The sequence below is a fragment of the Aythya fuligula genome, chromosome 3 (genome assembly GCF_009819795.1).
Source record: "Aythya fuligula isolate bAytFul2 chromosome 3, bAytFul2.pri, whole genome shotgun sequence".
NCBI lineage: Eukaryota > Metazoa > Chordata > Aves > Anseriformes > Anatidae > Aythya > Aythya fuligula.
The window spans coordinates 116,067,008-116,082,438 of record NC_045561.1 but is presented as its reverse complement, the minus strand read 5'-3'; the positions used below and the strand labels follow the sequence as shown (position 1 = coordinate 116,082,438).

At 48.7% G+C, this 15,431-nt stretch overlaps 3 protein-coding genes across 3 annotated transcripts; 1 reads left to right on the top strand and 2 right to left on the bottom strand.

The window, feature by feature from the left end:
• Window positions 1-292: 292 nt before the first annotated feature.
• LOC116486997 (cygnin) lies at window positions 293-932 on the bottom strand. The gene is made up of 2 exons (XM_032183482.1): window positions 875-932; window positions 293-426 (listed from the first exon to the last, which is right to left on the bottom strand). The coding sequence occupies exons 1-2, from the start codon at window positions 930-932 to the stop codon at window positions 293-295; spliced, it is 192 nt and encodes a 63-aa protein (XP_032039373.1).
• Window positions 933-3,514: 2,582 nt separating this feature from the next.
• On the top strand, window positions 3,515-4,295 carry LOC116487071 (small basic protein 1). Its single transcript, XM_032183648.1, has 2 exons — window positions 3,515-3,572; window positions 4,165-4,295. Exons 1-2 carry the CDS (start codon window positions 3,515-3,517, stop codon window positions 4,293-4,295), a joined length of 189 nt encoding a protein of 62 aa, XP_032039539.1.
• Window positions 4,296-10,965: 6,670 nt separating this feature from the next.
• On the bottom strand, window positions 10,966-11,965 carry LOC116488357 (cygnin). Its single transcript, XM_032185911.1, has 2 exons — window positions 11,908-11,965; window positions 10,966-11,099 (listed from the first exon to the last, which is right to left on the bottom strand). The coding sequence occupies exons 1-2, from the start codon at window positions 11,963-11,965 to the stop codon at window positions 10,966-10,968; spliced, it is 192 nt and encodes a 63-aa protein (XP_032041802.1).
• Between the last annotated feature and the right edge of the window lie 3,466 nt (window positions 11,966-15,431).

The following is a 15,431-nucleotide window of genomic DNA, read 5'->3' as shown; positions in this document are numbered from 1 at the left end:
AAACGAATTCTCCCTGGATTCTTCTCTCCAGGGGGCTGACTCAAGGGGCAGGGAGAAGGAGAGAGCAAAAATGACAGCTTTCATCCCAAATCCCTCCCCCACTTTGGGCTGGGCTCAGGGAACCTGTTCCAGTGCTCTGTCTGGGGCCACAGGACGCGAGTAAGCACACCACACACAGGAGTTACATCTTTTTGTCTCTTTTTATTTATCCAGAGGAGGGGGTGGCGGTTGAGAAGCCGCTCCCAAAGCCACCGAGCTGCCTCCTGGTCCGCGGGGGCTGCTTGCCCAGCCCTTATTTCCCCTTCCAGCCGGGCGGCAGGCAGCAGTAGAACTTGCAGTCGGAGGACAGGGACCACACGTCCGCCTTGGAGCACTTGCTGGAGCAGTACCCGACCTTGGGGCAGTACTTCCTCACCTGCCCGTAGCCTGCAAGAGGAAAGCAGAGGGAGAGTGCTTGGGTTAGGAGGGTGCCCTTTTCCCCTGTTTTCCAGCCTTTCATCACCTCCAGAGTGAGAATACTGAGTGGGATGAGCCCGTGCTCATGGGGAGGTCCTGCTCCCCATGGGGAAGCCCAGGACTGCTCCGTGACACAGAAATCGAGTGGCAAGCGTCCCCTCCGGAAATGTGAAGCTCTCTTTTGGTTAGGAATTGTCTGTCCTAAGCTCGCTCCCAAACTTTTAACCTCATTTATCCCTCCAGAAATCTTCCTGAGCTAGTCCCTTTTTACATCCCAGTCCCTTGAACTAAATCACTGATGTACCTGACCGGGTTATAGCGATCACCTCAGATGGCGATATCTATTTTTCCAAGAGCAAAGTTGCATGGAATAAATCCCAGACAGTCTCATCTCATCTCTCCCACTTTTCCCACTTACCTGGGGCAGCCAGGGAGACCAGCAGGAAGACGGCGAAGACGAGGCAGAGGAACCTCATGGCTGGGGCCGAGCTGGGATCTCAGCGAGGCTGGAGGGAGAAGAGCCGGAGCGAGCTCGAGAGGAGAAGGAGGAGGCGGTGTGGAGGGAGGCTGAGGCTGCCGGTATTTATCGAGCCCTCTCCTGCAGCGCAGAGGATGCCGGGGAGCCACGGGAACCTGTCCAAGACCGTGCTGTTCATGGCCGGGCACACGGTGGGGGGAACGAGCAGCAGGACCTCCTGCGCCCAGGTGTGCTGGCAGCCGCCTCGCGGTTGCCCAACATCGGCCAATAATCCACGCGCCGCCTTTGAAGGGAGCACAAAGGAATAGGGGCTGGCAAGAGCGGGGCGGATGGGTCAGCGGGACCTGATGGGGATCTGCAGTATAACGGGGAGGGGAGGACGAGATCGGTATCACAGAATTTCGGGGCCTTTCTCGGCCTCTGGCAGAGATGCAAGAGGGCTGAGCAGCGGGCGCGATGTGCCGATAACTCGCACGATAACATTGTCTAGGCCCTTCAGCACACAGACAGAGGGAGCCTGCTGTGAGCTGCCTTGGCTTCGGGAGGGCCCAGGGCCTGTCCCTCCATTCCCACCCTCATGGGAACCCAGCCCGCAAAATATCTCTAATAATTTCAGCAAACCTCATATCCATCACTTGCTGTCCCCTCTCACCCCACTGATGGGCAGCAGCACAGGGGCTGAGTGTCTCTCCCAGGAGCCTGGATCAGCCGACTGCTTGCAGACACTTTGGTCACCATCCCCCCTCTCAAACCCTCCAGAAAATTATGTGGTTTGGGAAAAAATATGTAATCTTCGTACAAATGATGGAGGGAGGAGGATTGGGAATCCGGGGGCTCTGAACACAGCTGCAAGGCTGAAAAGGGGAAAACTGTATGCTAAGAAATGTTAGCTTTATGATTTTTGATTAGAATTTGGGTTTTTGCTTTCTGATTTTCGATTTCTGATGGCCTGTAATAGGGCAAGAAGAGGTTAAAAGCTGGGGGCTCATTCCCGTAAAGTTAAATATGCTGGAGCTTTTCAGCTCAGGAAAGAAGCAGTTACTGGAGATGGATCACAAGGCTACAAAAATTGTAGAGGGCTAAGGGACATCTACAGTTCTCCAAGTCTAACCCAAGAAATGGGTGAGATGTGCTGAATCACACATTCATAGCAAAAGTAGACAAAATACACCCTTCACATTGAACGTAGCTGAAATGTTGAACACGTTGCCACCAGATGTTGGAGAAAAATATCAGACATCTTAAAAAGCACTTTATTAATTCAAGAAGCAATTGCAAATGCAAAAATTAGATACAAGTCCTTATTGAAGAAGACCCTGAACCTCATGGTGCTGCAGGCTGGAGACTTTTGCTGGGCAAAAACACGCTCTTGGACTCTCTCCCATGCTGTTTCATGGCTACTGCTTCTAACCAGCACTTTGCCTGTTTTGCGGTGTTTATTTTCTCTGTGCACGGTGTACAAAGCTGGATGGATGCACTTTCCGACACGTGCAGGGTGCCGTGGGTACGTCCTGTGTTTCACCAACCCAGCTTCTGTTTAAACTTGCAGGACAATTGGTGCTGGCTTCCCAGCACCAGGACATTGCTCGTTTGTTCCTACCCGTGATCCACCGCAACCTGAAATTTTCCTGCACGACTGCTGCGCAGACAGAAACTCCTTGTTCTGCAATCCCCAGCTAATTACTCACGTCTGGAGATGGGTAGCTCTCCCTGTTCCCTAATCGTACTTGGTTTATTATTTCTTTAGCATGAATCCTCACCCTGTCTTCTAATTTGTAGCAGTCCCTCACAACTTTTTATTTGTGAATATAGCAAGCACAGTCCCTGGATGACCAGAAAAATGATTAGGCAGGATAGCACTGGGCTCACAACAGATTTCTGATCAGATGTGGTGTGGGAAGGAATTGGTTTAGTTTCGTTTAGATATTAGCCTGTTTTCCTCAATCAGCTTCATGTTTCTTTTGAGGAGATTCCAACAAAACACCCAAATTGCTCCTGGGTTATTGCATATCATCAATGGGAAAGACCCTTGAGGAACCTCAGTGCCAACGCAGGGATGGAGGCACCCTGAAAACCATTCCCTATGATGGATTTGATGCCCCAGTGCTGTCCATGAGGTCTGTGCATTGCAGACAGCGTCCAGGGCTGGTGCCTGACCAGAAGGACACCCAGGCTGGATTTCTGCAGCCCTGGGGAGCAAACCTGCCCCAGGCAGCTCCTGCTGGCACCGGGTCGAGCAGGGCTGCACCCGGCGGCGCTGAGCAGCCGGATCTGGAGGAGGGGGAATTGCCCCTGCGTGTCCGGGTTGGTGCAAGCGGCCGGGAGCTGGGAGGTGAAGCCCACTGGAGCATGGCCCCAGCCTCCTGGCACCTTTGGGAGCGGGTCCAGCAGGTCGCAGTGACATTGCACGCACCAGAAAGCAAACGCCGCCTCTCTGAAGATGGCTTTGCTCGAGTTCCTCCTCCCTGTTCATGTCAGGCACTGCTCTATAAAACCCAGCGCCTCCAGCTTTCCTCACCGTGGCCATCTCACACCTCTGCTTTGCTCTTGGCGTGCCGAGATCCCCACCGTCCTCCAGACATGAGGGTGCTCTGCGTGGTCTTTGCCGTGCTCCTGCTTTTCTCCATGGCCGCGCCAGGTAAGGGAGTGATGCCGTCCCCAGGGCTAAGGGCGCACAGCCTCTAGCAGAACCGTTTCCAAATGCTTACCTTGGGTCCCTGGGTTTTAGAGGCTCGCAGCCACAAGGGATGCCCTGGAGACACCTCCTGACCTTCTCCTTTCTCACTCTTTTTGATTCTAATTCCTGCCCTCCCTTCCCCTTTCGCTCTCTGCCCACAGCACCTGGTGTCTCCTGCCTCCCCCTCTCCAGTCTGTGGGGTGGAGGGAGGGATGCATCTCCCCCAGCTTTGGGGCTCATTCTCCTGTGGCCACCCTCTGCTGCCTTCAGCTTCAGCAAGGACAGACAAAAACGGGCACTTTAGGACATGATTTACCCCACGCAGCCAGCAAGCTGTATAGGTCAATGTAGGGATGAACTTCCAGTGCCCAGCTCTCCACCTGGCTCAACGGGGACAGAAAACACCACTCCTTCCCTGCAAGGGTTTAAACACAAACCTACCCCCTGCCCCCAGCACAGCCAGCGAGGAGATAATTTCCAACTTTTTGGGGCTTGCTGTCCTACAGTGCAGGACATTTGCTGTTATAACCCACTTCTCTCTCCTCCCTCGCAGGGTACGGGCAGAAGAAGGGCTTTTGCGCAGGGTACTGCTCCTACTCGTGTGCCAAAACGGACGAGTGGACGTTCCACCAGACCTGCGGGAAGATGTACTGCTGCATCCCCCCTCCCAAAAAGGGAAAGTGATTGCAACGGAGCCCTGCGGTGGACAAAGAGCGGCGCTTTCAGCAGAGATCCCAGCGCTGTGTTCATTGCGTGCCGGAGACGGTTTCGTTGCTTTGAAGTAAATGTGGCCAAAAGTGATTTGTGTGTGCCGTGTGGTTCATTCCCCTCAAGGGCAGGGAGCTCCAGGGGAGGTTCTGCAGCCTCCCTGGGCCACAAACGCAATGCGCCTCTGATAACCACAGACCTGAGACTGCAAAATGTCAGTCTGGAAGGGAAGGGGCTTTGGGACCTGCTTAAAAACAGCGTGGTGGCAAAGGCTGGGAGAGGACGGACTGCCTGATATCCTGTCCTCCTCCTCCACACTTTTCCTGGTCCCTACCCACTCCATCACACCATATACCATTCACTCCAGGCTTTCTGCACGGGGATGGGGACAGGGAGTGGTCTGGTGCTGTGGGGCTCAAAGCATCCAGGCAAAAGGCAGCCAGGGAAGGCTCAGGAGCAATATCAGAGGGTGGGATGTTCGTGCCAAAAAGCAGCAGCTCCCTGACTGCCTCATGGGACAGAAAACAGCCCAGTTCCTGAGCAATCCCCTGGGAAACAGAATAAGTTTCCAGCCATGGGGCCTTTCAAACCCAGAAGAAGGCTCCCACACTGGTGTTTGTCAGGTTAGAGGATGATGAAGGAAACTCCCTCGCAGAAAACTTGGTTAATTTAGGATTAAAAGAAAGAAAGTCGGCTTAATTTTTTCCATACGTGTAACCTGAGCTGCTCCAACTGCAACCACTAATAACTCAGGTAAAAACAAGCCACATCAGGAGATTTTTTTTTGGTGGGGGGTTGAAGAGAGCAAGCAGCCTTACACTATTTGATCCACGGGACAAAGGGTCATTGTGAAACCCAATAACTTTAAAAGATGCATCTCTTGACAAAGCGAGCAAGAAGCCAGGAGTCCTGACAGAGCTGTGGGATCCCATGCAATATTTCCGCTTGCAGGAGGAGCTGTCAAGATTTCTCTTTCAGATTTCTCTTTCCAAACCAGATGGTGAGATGCTGAGCGAGAGGGGTTAACATCAGCGTGGGGCTGAGATCAGCCAGGGGAAGGCAGCAAGGAAATGTTGAGAGTGACAGGAGTCCTGCTTACCCAGTGGTTACTTACCCCAGGCAACAGGATCCAAAAATAAAAAATAAAAAAAGGGAACAGCACCTGAAACAGCCAGCTGCTGGTGAGAAGACTGCACAGCCACACGGGGTTGGGAGTTGGAGAAAATAATAAAACTTGCAGAAGAAGCTGCTGAACAACAGCAGGAAAAAATAAATAAATAAATAAATAAACAACAAAAAAAAAAACACCTTACTGTTTCTTTCCCATTTTTCCACAAGGAAAAAAAGTGTGAAGAAAGTGAAAAGAAAAGCTCTGTGAAAGTGAATGAGCAGCAAAATCTCTCGCTCTGCTGCATCTCCAGCCTTCAAAATGCTCTCTGCAGCTATAGAAAGTTTCTGATAGCAAGAGCTTATTCCAAATGCCCGTTGTGAGGAGATAAAAGAGCTCTCCTCTGCCTCCTGCAGAGCAGAGGGGCCCTCCAAGGGCGCTGAGCAGCGGAAGGGATGGCACGGGCTCTGCTTTGTGGTTTCCAGCCTGGAAAAGGCTGTGGTTGCAGTGCAAGGAGGGGAGGAAGGCTTCCTTCACCTTCAGGGCCCATCTCCTTTACCTGTAGATAGCTGGAGCTTGGTGCATGCCACAAAAATGCTGTTTCTGTTGTGTGGAAGTGATGTTTGCCCAAGGGGTCTTCACAAAAGGGAAGCAAAAGGCCCCCGTGCAAAGAGCATCCAGGATCCCTTTGGAGGCAAGACAGGAGCTGATGGGGACACAAACTTGACCAGTCTCTTGGAAGAACTGTCAATAATAAATTCATTTTTGCAGGAGGCATTTTGATCACTGTCGTGCAGGATTTTATTTTGCTTTCCTGCAGGATAAGTGCACCAGACATGAACTGTAAGCTTGCAGGAAGGGCTTCAACCAGTCTTGTTTACAAAGCAGAGAGAAAGCAGAGAGAAAGTCATGATGAGGTATACGAAAGAGAAAAGCCGAAATGGAAGGAGTCATGCCCTGGCGATCAGAAATCAATGACAACATTCCAGGATTATGAGAGAAATGTTCAGCTATTGCACTGTTACAGCCCGATGTGCTTTCCAGGCCTCTTGGCACCATGAAGGCGAGCATCCAAAGAGCTACACAGTGTTGTACGTCTGGAAGGGGCTTCTGGGACGTTCAGACTTTTGGAAAAAGGATGAAAAAAGAGCACAACGTCTTAGAAAAGTACCCCCCGGCATCACACCTTTCACAGCACGGTGTTGGCAGTGTGTTACCTGCTTGGGTATGAAGGCGCAAGGGTTGGGTAGGAAGCCACAATCCTGCCTACCAGGATCTGGTGCAGAGATCTCAGAAACTGTGCCCAGACCTTGTCTCGGAGGTGACTATATCCAGAAGGTGCTCAGAAATGAATTAATGTGTGTGTTGGGGGATGGACAGGGTGGTCCTAGTTGGCACTGTGAGATATGTTCATCTGATTCATGTTAGTATGGAACAATGCTAGGGCCGCATGGTATGATGAATGTGACCTTCTGTCTTACAGGCCCTTGTATAAGCACAAGTCTAAGAAAAACAGAGTGGTTAATGTATATAATTCTTGGATCTTGCAAAGGAATGTTTTAGCAACTCGTGTCAATAGAGAGCTTGAAGGGAAATGTATTTGTAGGCTTTTCCTTGAAGTATCTGATATCTGGGGGGTTTCAGAATAACTGCTAACTATTATGACTATTGTATGGGACACTATGCAAGTCTCTGACATCTGGCCAGGAGATTAAGGAGACGGGGAGAGCTGAAGAACAACTAAAAGACAAAGCTTGCAGGGGACATTGCACAAGTCTCTGACATCCAGCCAGGTTGGACAAAGGAGCATAAAAATCAGCTGCTTGATGTAACTGGTATGTGTCTTGGTGGAACAGAGACTCCTGGCGCACCCAGCTCTGTTTGCTTACCTCTATTCCTTTAATAAATTGTAAACTTTGATTATAGTCTTATCTTGAAGACTGAGCCATTTATAACGTCCAAGAAAAAAAAAACCTCATCTGGTTCAGTTTCTGTTACAAATTCCAGCTATGGCAAGAAGCAGATTTAGGCCCTAGAAAGCACTTTCTGTTGGAGAAGTAGCTGAATACTTATAAAGTCTAAATACTTATAAAGCCTTACAAAGTCAGCGTGGATAAATTACTGGTGTAGAGGGGTTTTGTACATTTACAGGGAGAAAACACCAGTTAGAGGCTCACCAGCCTAGCAGGAGAAGACAAAGTCCTCACAAGCAATTGCTCAGTTACTTCTTCTGGAATGCAAAATAACAGGAGCAGCACTTGATGCTGGCTAACACACTGGGTTTAGCTCAAAGTTTTACCCTGGGTGTGGTGGTTTTACCATGCTCTGCAGCATTGCAGGAGCAACAGGGGATGGAAAGGCTGCTATTCCTGTGCTTAATTTCAATGAGGGAGCCACATAAAAATGGGGGAAATGTTAAAAAGAAGACAAAAGGGACAGCTAAAGGAGTTAAATCCTTGCAAACAGATTATTTGCAGGCACCCTGGGAGCTGTTTAAGGCCATTGTATTGGAGACTCAGAGAGAATGTATGACACCTATTAAAGAAAAGCCCAGAGAAAGAGCAAAAAGAAAAGGTCACAGCAGAACAGTGGGATGAGGGAGGTTGTTAGAAGGAAGAAGCTGAAATTGTGTCCAAACGTGGGCAACAGAAAAGATAATAAACTGTGCCTGACAACGTGTAAAACGCAATAAAGCTGCTCAGCAGAGAATTGCAGGAAGAACTTGCAAAAGGCAAAGAAACCTCCTGAAATACGTCTTTTTTTTTTTTTTAATTTATTATTTATTTTTTTTTCAAACATATCAGAAAGAAGAAGTGTGTAGGGCAGGAGATGGCTGAAATAGTAAAGCTAAGAAAAGTTAAGGCCACTTCGTGGAAACTAAATGAAATATTTGCGGCTGTGTTCACTTTGAGAGAAAGCAAGGAGGTCTTCATGCCAAACCTTCATGGGCACTCGTCAAAGGATTGGTCTTAAATGAAACGGCAGTGGAAGGGAGGAAATAAACAGCAGCAAACCTCCAGCATCCAGAGAGATTTCCCCAAAAGTCCTAGAGGAACTCGTGGATGCAATAGCTGCCCTATGACTGCTGCATATCTTAGTGATTAATGGGGATTTGCTGCGCAAAGGTTGGAGATGCTTATGTTAGGAAAAAAGAAAACTTAAAAGGGGTCCAGGACCAACAGGATGATAAGGCACAATTGTGCTAGTCCCAAATATAAGACATGGGAGAAGACAGAGGAAAATCCTGTCCTAAAAACCTGCCGGGGCTCTCTGGTGGTGGCAGCAAAAAATGCCTCAAGGACTAGGAGATGGCCAGGGGGCCCAAACAGATGGAGAAGGAGGTCACGGGCAGATCCGTGGGGTATCACTGCAGGGGCTGCAGTGGTAAATTTGGCCGTAAAAGATGTGCAAAAAGGGTTGGATGGAAAGATGGCAAAATTTGCTACTGGCACTGCGTTGCTCAGGGTAATAAAGGTGATGGCTGCGGCAGGACCTCACAGTTTTGAGTATCTGGCTCATAAACCATGATGAAATCCAGCGTAGGTCGATGTGGAGTGATGCACATAGGAGAAATCAGACTAATTTTATAAGTCGAATGAATGGCTCTACGTTGGCTATTCCATGGCTCAGCAGAGACCAGGAAGCAAGCAATCAGCAGAGGAAGAGAGAGCAGGGAATAGCATCATCACAGGGGATAGCTTGCAAAATCTGGGGAATTGTAGCCAGAAATTTATTTAAGAGCACTTACTTAATTTTCCTGTTTCAGGCAGAAAGTGTCTGCCTTCTTCTAACGACAACTAACATCCCTGTGCAAGAAGAGGAAAGAGTTTCAGGTGCTGAACTTTGTATGTGTCATTTTAGGCATTGGAACAGGCTGCCCAAGGAAGTGGTGGAGTCACCATCCCTGGAGGTCTTTAAAAGACATTTAGAAGTAGAGCTTAGGGATATGGGTTAGTGGAGGACTGTTAGTGTTAGGTCAGAGGTTGGACTCGATGATCTTGAGGTCTCTTCCAACCTAGAAATTCTGTGATTCTGTGTGATTCTGTGATTCAGAGAGGAAAATGGGAGCCTTCAGTCTCCTCCTGGTCAGGAAGCTTCAATTGGAAAAAAACCCTCATGAGTCATGGTTCTTCAGACAACATGCAGTCAGCCATAAAAAAACGAAGTCCCAGCACAAAAAGTCAGATTCTGCCCCGATTGCTGTCTGGGATTGTATGTGGCTACATCTGACAGCAAAGCAGATGGGCATGCTAACACAACTCCTCGGACTAGATATTTTTTTTATTATGCCTGGCACTCCTCTTTCTTCCAGGGCAGATGCACAGAGACTGTCACTACAGGAAAAGACAGATCTCTAAAATGCATCGCACCAGGCAGCATGGCATCTCCAGATTCGTGTGGCAGGTGTTTCTTGCTGCTGTGTGGAGCTTGTTTCCTTCAAAATGTCTCCACAGAAGTCACTGTATTTCACTGAAAATAAGGCGTAGAGAAAAGTGGTGGGAAAAAAAAAAATTAAAACCATCTTACAACCAGGATCCAATCTGCTATCGTCCTGCATGTTACAGAAGCAGGGCTCAGAAGCGCGCCTTTTCTCTTGGAGCTGCAATTTATGGTGCTGTTGGAATGGGAACTTAGCGTCACTTTACATGTTACTCTCGCTGCCAGATCGGAAAGAGCAAGAGTTTCTCCACTTCCCAAGAATTTCTGTCCTTTCTGGCAGTGGAGCACCATGAAAGCTTCAAATGAGAGTGGTCCATAAATGACTGCATTAAAATGATGAAGTTTTAGGTGAAAACTATTCACGGTCACTTCACCCCTCTGCTCAGGCATTTTCTTTACAGTAGTCTGCTTTGTCACTGGAAAATGTGGTTTCTTTTCCAGGGCCCAGAAACATGCAAAAGGGCCTCACGGGAAGGGCACAGAGCCAGTGACACAGTTTTCTATTTGGAGAGTAGCTGCAGAGGGACGGGATGAGGATGGAGATAATTATTTTAACAGAAAGGAATGCTGCAAATATTCCCTTTACAGACCCTGCCAGGGCCGTGCGTTGGGTTTCTGTGGCAGTGCAGAAGGAGGGGTGAGAGGGCAGAGGTTTTCGGCTACCTGCTGGTCCCAAATCAGCGCAGGCTGCTGTGTGCCCACGGCAGAAACCCTCCAGCAAGCCCAACCGATGCTGTTGGTGGTGCAGAGGAGCCTCTGGGAACCAGAGGGCAGGAGCAATCCACCCAGCCCTTTTCCACCCACCATTGATTAAATTATCAAAAAAGAGAGGAAAACTCCATACGTTGAGCTCTTTTGCTATCAATTTTGTGCAAAACCCACTGATGAGACACACTGCTAATGGGCTTTTTGGGCTGTACTCTGGGGAACCATCTTAACCCTCTGCCTGGGGCCACGGGACGCGAGTAAGCACACCACACACAGGAGTTACATCTTTTTGTCTCTTTTTATTTATCCAGAGGAGGGGGTGGCAGTTGAGAAGCCGCTCCCAAAGCCACCGAGCTGCCTCCTGGTCCCCGGGGGCTGCTTGCCCAGCCCTTATTTCCCCTTCCAGCCGGGCGGCAGGCAGCAGTAGAACTTGCAGTCGGAGGACAGGGACCACACGTCCGCCTTGGAGCACTTGCTGGAGCAGTACCCGACCTTGGGGCAGTACTTCCTCACCTGCCCGTAGCCTGCAAGAGGAAAGCAGAGGGAGAGTGCTTAAAATAAAATAAAATAAAATAAAATAAAATAAAATAAAATAAAATAAAATAAAATAAAATAAAATAAAATAAAATAAAATAAAATAAAATAAAATAAAATAAAATAAAATAAAATAAAATAAAATAAAATAAAATAAAATAAAATAAAATAAAATAAAATAAAAATCAAGTGCCGAGCACTAGGCACCAAGGTGGGAGACTGTTTGAAAATGATGTCCTGAGTGAATGGGTACTGGGCTGGGAACCCTTCTGAGCCCAGAATTTGATTCATTGTAGAGGGAAGTGGGAAGCAGGCTGCAGGGGTATGCAGGGGAGCTGCGTTCTGGATGAGAAATACCCTGAGAGCATCCTCAGAACCAGCTTGGCACAAAAGTTTCGTCGTTGGACTGAAATAGAAACACCGCAGCCCGGCTCACCTGGACCTAGAAGACGTCAAAAATATCTAAAACACATGAAAGTGCTCTTTGTAGTACTTTAATTGTGAAGTGATTTTTTCTCTAAAGAGGATATCTATTTACTAGCTGCAGGGTGCCACTCAGTTGCCCACACACGAACACCAAGCCCCATTTAAAGCAGCCTGGGTTAACCAAGTCGTGTACATCTGCAGGAGACCAGCAGCTACCTGTCTACCTAATCAACTAAATCGTAGCCTTTAAAGCTGATAAAGACCCCGAGCTGTCTGTGAAGGGTGGCACACTGCTGTGTGCTGCAGTCCTGACCCCCATCTGGCTCTTCCACCACTCTCCAAATTATTTTCTAGTGCAATTTGCCCGCTTACCTGGGGCGGCCAAGGAGATCAGCAGGAAGACGGCGAAGACGAGGCAGAGGAACCTCATGGCTGGGGTCGAGCTGGGATCTCAGCGAGGCTGGAGGGAGAAGAGCTGGAGTGAGCCTGAGCTGGACACCGCTGTGTGGTGAGGCTGGGGATCCTCCTATTTATAGCGAGGAGAGGAGGGCTCTGGGGAGGTCCTGCTGCTTGATGGACTTCTCACGGTTCACGGCACAGCACCCTCCTCCTGCCCCTCCACCCTGCACCCGGCTGTGGTGGCGAAACTCTGCCCTCCCCAGCTCCGCTATCGAAAATCATATGGAAATACAAGGAAAATCATTGACTGTGACAAGAACCAGCGGTGAACAGATAGGACAGATCTGCTGGGGCAGAGGGACCTGAGAGAAAGCGAGATCGGTATCTCAGGGCTTCGTTTCTCAACCATGGGAGGAGAGGCGAGTTATGCAATAGGGCTGAGCAGTGGATGCGATGCTCCGATAGCTCTCCTCCCGCTGCCTGGACCAGTCTCTGGACATGCTGAAAGAAAGCCAGGTGTGAGCAGCCTCAGCTTGGGAAGGACCTGGTGTCCACGTCCCCATCCCCACCACCACGGGAACCACAGGTGCAAATCCCCTCTAATTAATTTAGCAGAGACTGTGTTCAGTGCAGCTCCTTGTGTCGTCCCCACTCATCTGGAGACACTCTTTTTAGGATGCAGATAGTCTGATGCCTGCTACGGGGGGAGCTCTGCTGTAAAAGGTTGTCCAGGGCAGTGAAACTGAAGCTGCTCACAAGGAGTTTGCAAGGCAGGAGGACCTCAGCTCTGAGCAGCAGCGTTAGCAGGTGGCAAACGAGATTGAGGGATGGCAAACTTACTCTCACCTTCCAGGAAAGAGGTGCTCCCGAAGAGAACTTCAGAAAAATTCACCTCCAGTGTCTGGGGGCAGTCAGAAAGGAAATCTGCGTGCTGGGATTTCTGAGGATGGGCACTGAAAAAATCGGCGTATCGCTGTACCAAACTTGAGGGGACTTCATGCCACACACTGTGCATGCCTCTGGTGTTCCATCACTGCAAACACTAGGACAAAAAGTGGTACAAAGGATGGCACAATGGACTTCATCCCACAGGAACCCTGTCCTATATACAACACGGAACTGTCATTGCTGCACTTTAAGCCCACTGTTTATCGTCCAGCCCACCCTAGGCATGGGGAACACACATAATCCCCTTCCTATGTACTTTCTCTTCCAGATTTGCAGGGCATCACGGTTCCCACATATTTTTTCTCATCATCATGATGTCAGTTATTCCAGATTTTTGTTATAGATTGCATTTTCTTGGTCTGTTAATCCTCTCAGCTCTAGACTCTGTCCAATTATTCCACCTCATCTTGTAACACGGTGCTTAAACAGTGAGCAGTGCACTGCCTGGAAATTTAGCAGTCAGCAGTAACAAATGGATTGGTTTAAGTGCCTGAGCAGTGATAACCCTTAATACGTATATAAAGAAATAAGGATTTCTGCCGTTTCCATAGCAGGATGACATCGTACCATTCCGTGCACCTTGCTGCCCACTGCAATCCCACACCTCTCCTGCAGAACTGCTGCACTGCCAGGTATTGCCTGCTCTACCTTCTCCACCGATTGCTCCCGTCTTTTGCAAAAAATACAGCTCGCCAGGATTCTCCCACATGCTGCAGTCCCTTTCAGCCTGCTGTTTGCAAATCCAGTAAGCACAATCTTTATTCCACTCTGCAATTTGGTAATGAAGACCCCGGAAAGTCCAGGACTCAGAACAGCCCTCTGAGATGTCCTTCTACCATCACCATGGTAACTGGAAATTTAGCAACTCGTGTTCATGGACCGTTCTGCCTTCATTTCCTTTAGGCCTGTGTCATGATCAATATGGAGGGGGGAAATAAAAGAGACAAAAAAATATTCAAATAGCTGTAAGGCCAAATGAATGTGATGAAAGTGTTGCAGAGCATCAGGTTGGGAAAGACCCTTGAAGAGACTCACTGACAAAGTGTGGATGGAGGCACCCTGAAAACCATTCCCTGTGATGGATTTGATGCCCCAGTTCTGTCCGTCAGGTCTGTACCTTGAAGACAGTGTCCAGAGCCAGTGCCTGATCAGAAGGACACCCAGGCTGGATTCCTGCAGCCCTGGAGAGCAAACCTACCCCAGGCAGCTCCTGCTGCTTGAGCAGGGCTGAAGACAGTGGTGCTGGGCAGCCAGAATTGCCCCCACGTATCTGAGTTGGTGCAAGTGGCCAGGAGCTGGGAGGTGAAGCCCACTGGAGCATGGCCCCAGCCTCCAGGCACCTTTGGGAGCAGGTCCAGCAGGTCGCACTGACATTGCACGCGCCAGAAAGCAAACGCCGCCTCTCCAAAGATGGCTTTGCTCGAGTTCCTCCTCCTGCCACTCGGTTCATATCAGGAATCCATCTCTAAGTACCAATATCTCTGTCTTTGTTTGTGACAAGTATTGTTCTTGGTTCCCAGCATGCCAAGATCTCAGCTGGCCCCCAGGCATGAGCATTTTCTTCACTGCTTCATTCTCTCGTTTTCCCCCATGCCCACCACAACAGTTAGGAAACTAGAGAGGACAGAGAGTATTAGAAGGTGAAAATTCAAAATTACTGCCTTCAGAGTATTCATGCCTGGGCAACCTGCAGAGATACAATTGAAAGAATCTTCCAAATCTCTCCTCTGCTTCTCTTTAACCTTCTTACCACAGCCTTCTCCATTCTCCCTCTTATTTGCCCTTTCCTCCCATTATTTGACACTACATGTTCACACCTTCCTAGTCCCCTTGCTCATTCTTTGCTTTTCCTGTTTGTTCTTGCCTTGATCTTTTTCTTCTTTCCCATGATCACTGCAAGGAAATAACTCTGCTCATTTCAGCAACTGGCCATTCATAAGCTTCTTAAATGAATAATTCAATTTACTTGAATTAAGCTGTGCTGAGCAGCTTCCTTTTTTCTTGACAAGCAATCGTTGTTTTATTTTTTTTTTTTCAGATGCATTTTATTTTACAGATATTGAATGTATATGTTCCTATAAATGCTCAACAGGGAATCCCTAATTCAAGCTATTCATATTTGAATACAAATAAACCCCACCACTCATCGCTAATGTTGGCTCAGCATGAGGAGCTGCAATATTTGCATGGATTCATCTTTTCTGGATGCAAAACCAACCGCTATAATTTGAGTTAAGGCACAAGGGCTGGAAAGGATGAGTTGGTGAATCTACTGGCAGACAAAAGAAAGCAATGCTGGGGGATGCTGAGGCACTCCATGCGACAGGAGAAACAACAGAGCTGGAGAAAAGCCAGCAGAGGAGGGGAAGAATCTTTTATGGTTCTTCACGAAGCATATTTTTCATTGTATTTTTGAATTAGATATGATGTAGCCTTGATGTAATTCAGTGTATTTTTAAGCAGTTCTGGGACCGCTTGCCCTCAGGCAAATCACCCAGGCATCTTGTACAGATATTTCATGGGGCTTATTTCTTTCCAACTTGTTCCTG

What these genes read in the sequence shown, in the direction of transcription:
- LOC116486997 (XM_032183482.1), bottom strand. Translation starts at nt 932, where the DNA reads ATGAGGTTCCTCTGCCTCGTCTTCGCCGTCTTCCTGCTGGTCTCCCTG. An exon ending in GGTCTCCCTGGCTGCCCCAG is followed by an intron (nt 427 to 874) that starts GTAAGTGGGAAA and finishes TTCCTCTTGCAG; the next exon opens with GCTACGGGCAGGTGAGGAAG.
- LOC116487071 (XM_032183648.1), top strand. Translation starts at nt 3,515, where the DNA reads ATGAGGGTGCTCTGCGTGGTCTTTGCCGTGCTCCTGCTTTTCTCCATG. An exon ending in TTTCTCCATGGCCGCGCCAG is followed by an intron (nt 3,573 to 4,164) that starts GTAAGGGAGTGA and finishes CCTCCCTCGCAG; the next exon opens with GGTACGGGCAGAAGAAGGGC.
- LOC116488357 (XM_032185911.1), bottom strand. Translation starts at nt 11,965, where the DNA reads ATGAGGTTCCTCTGCCTCGTCTTCGCCGTCTTCCTGCTGATCTCCTTG. An exon ending in GATCTCCTTGGCCGCCCCAG is followed by an intron (nt 11,100 to 11,907) that starts GTAAGCGGGCAA and finishes TTCCTCTTGCAG; the next exon opens with GCTACGGGCAGGTGAGGAAG.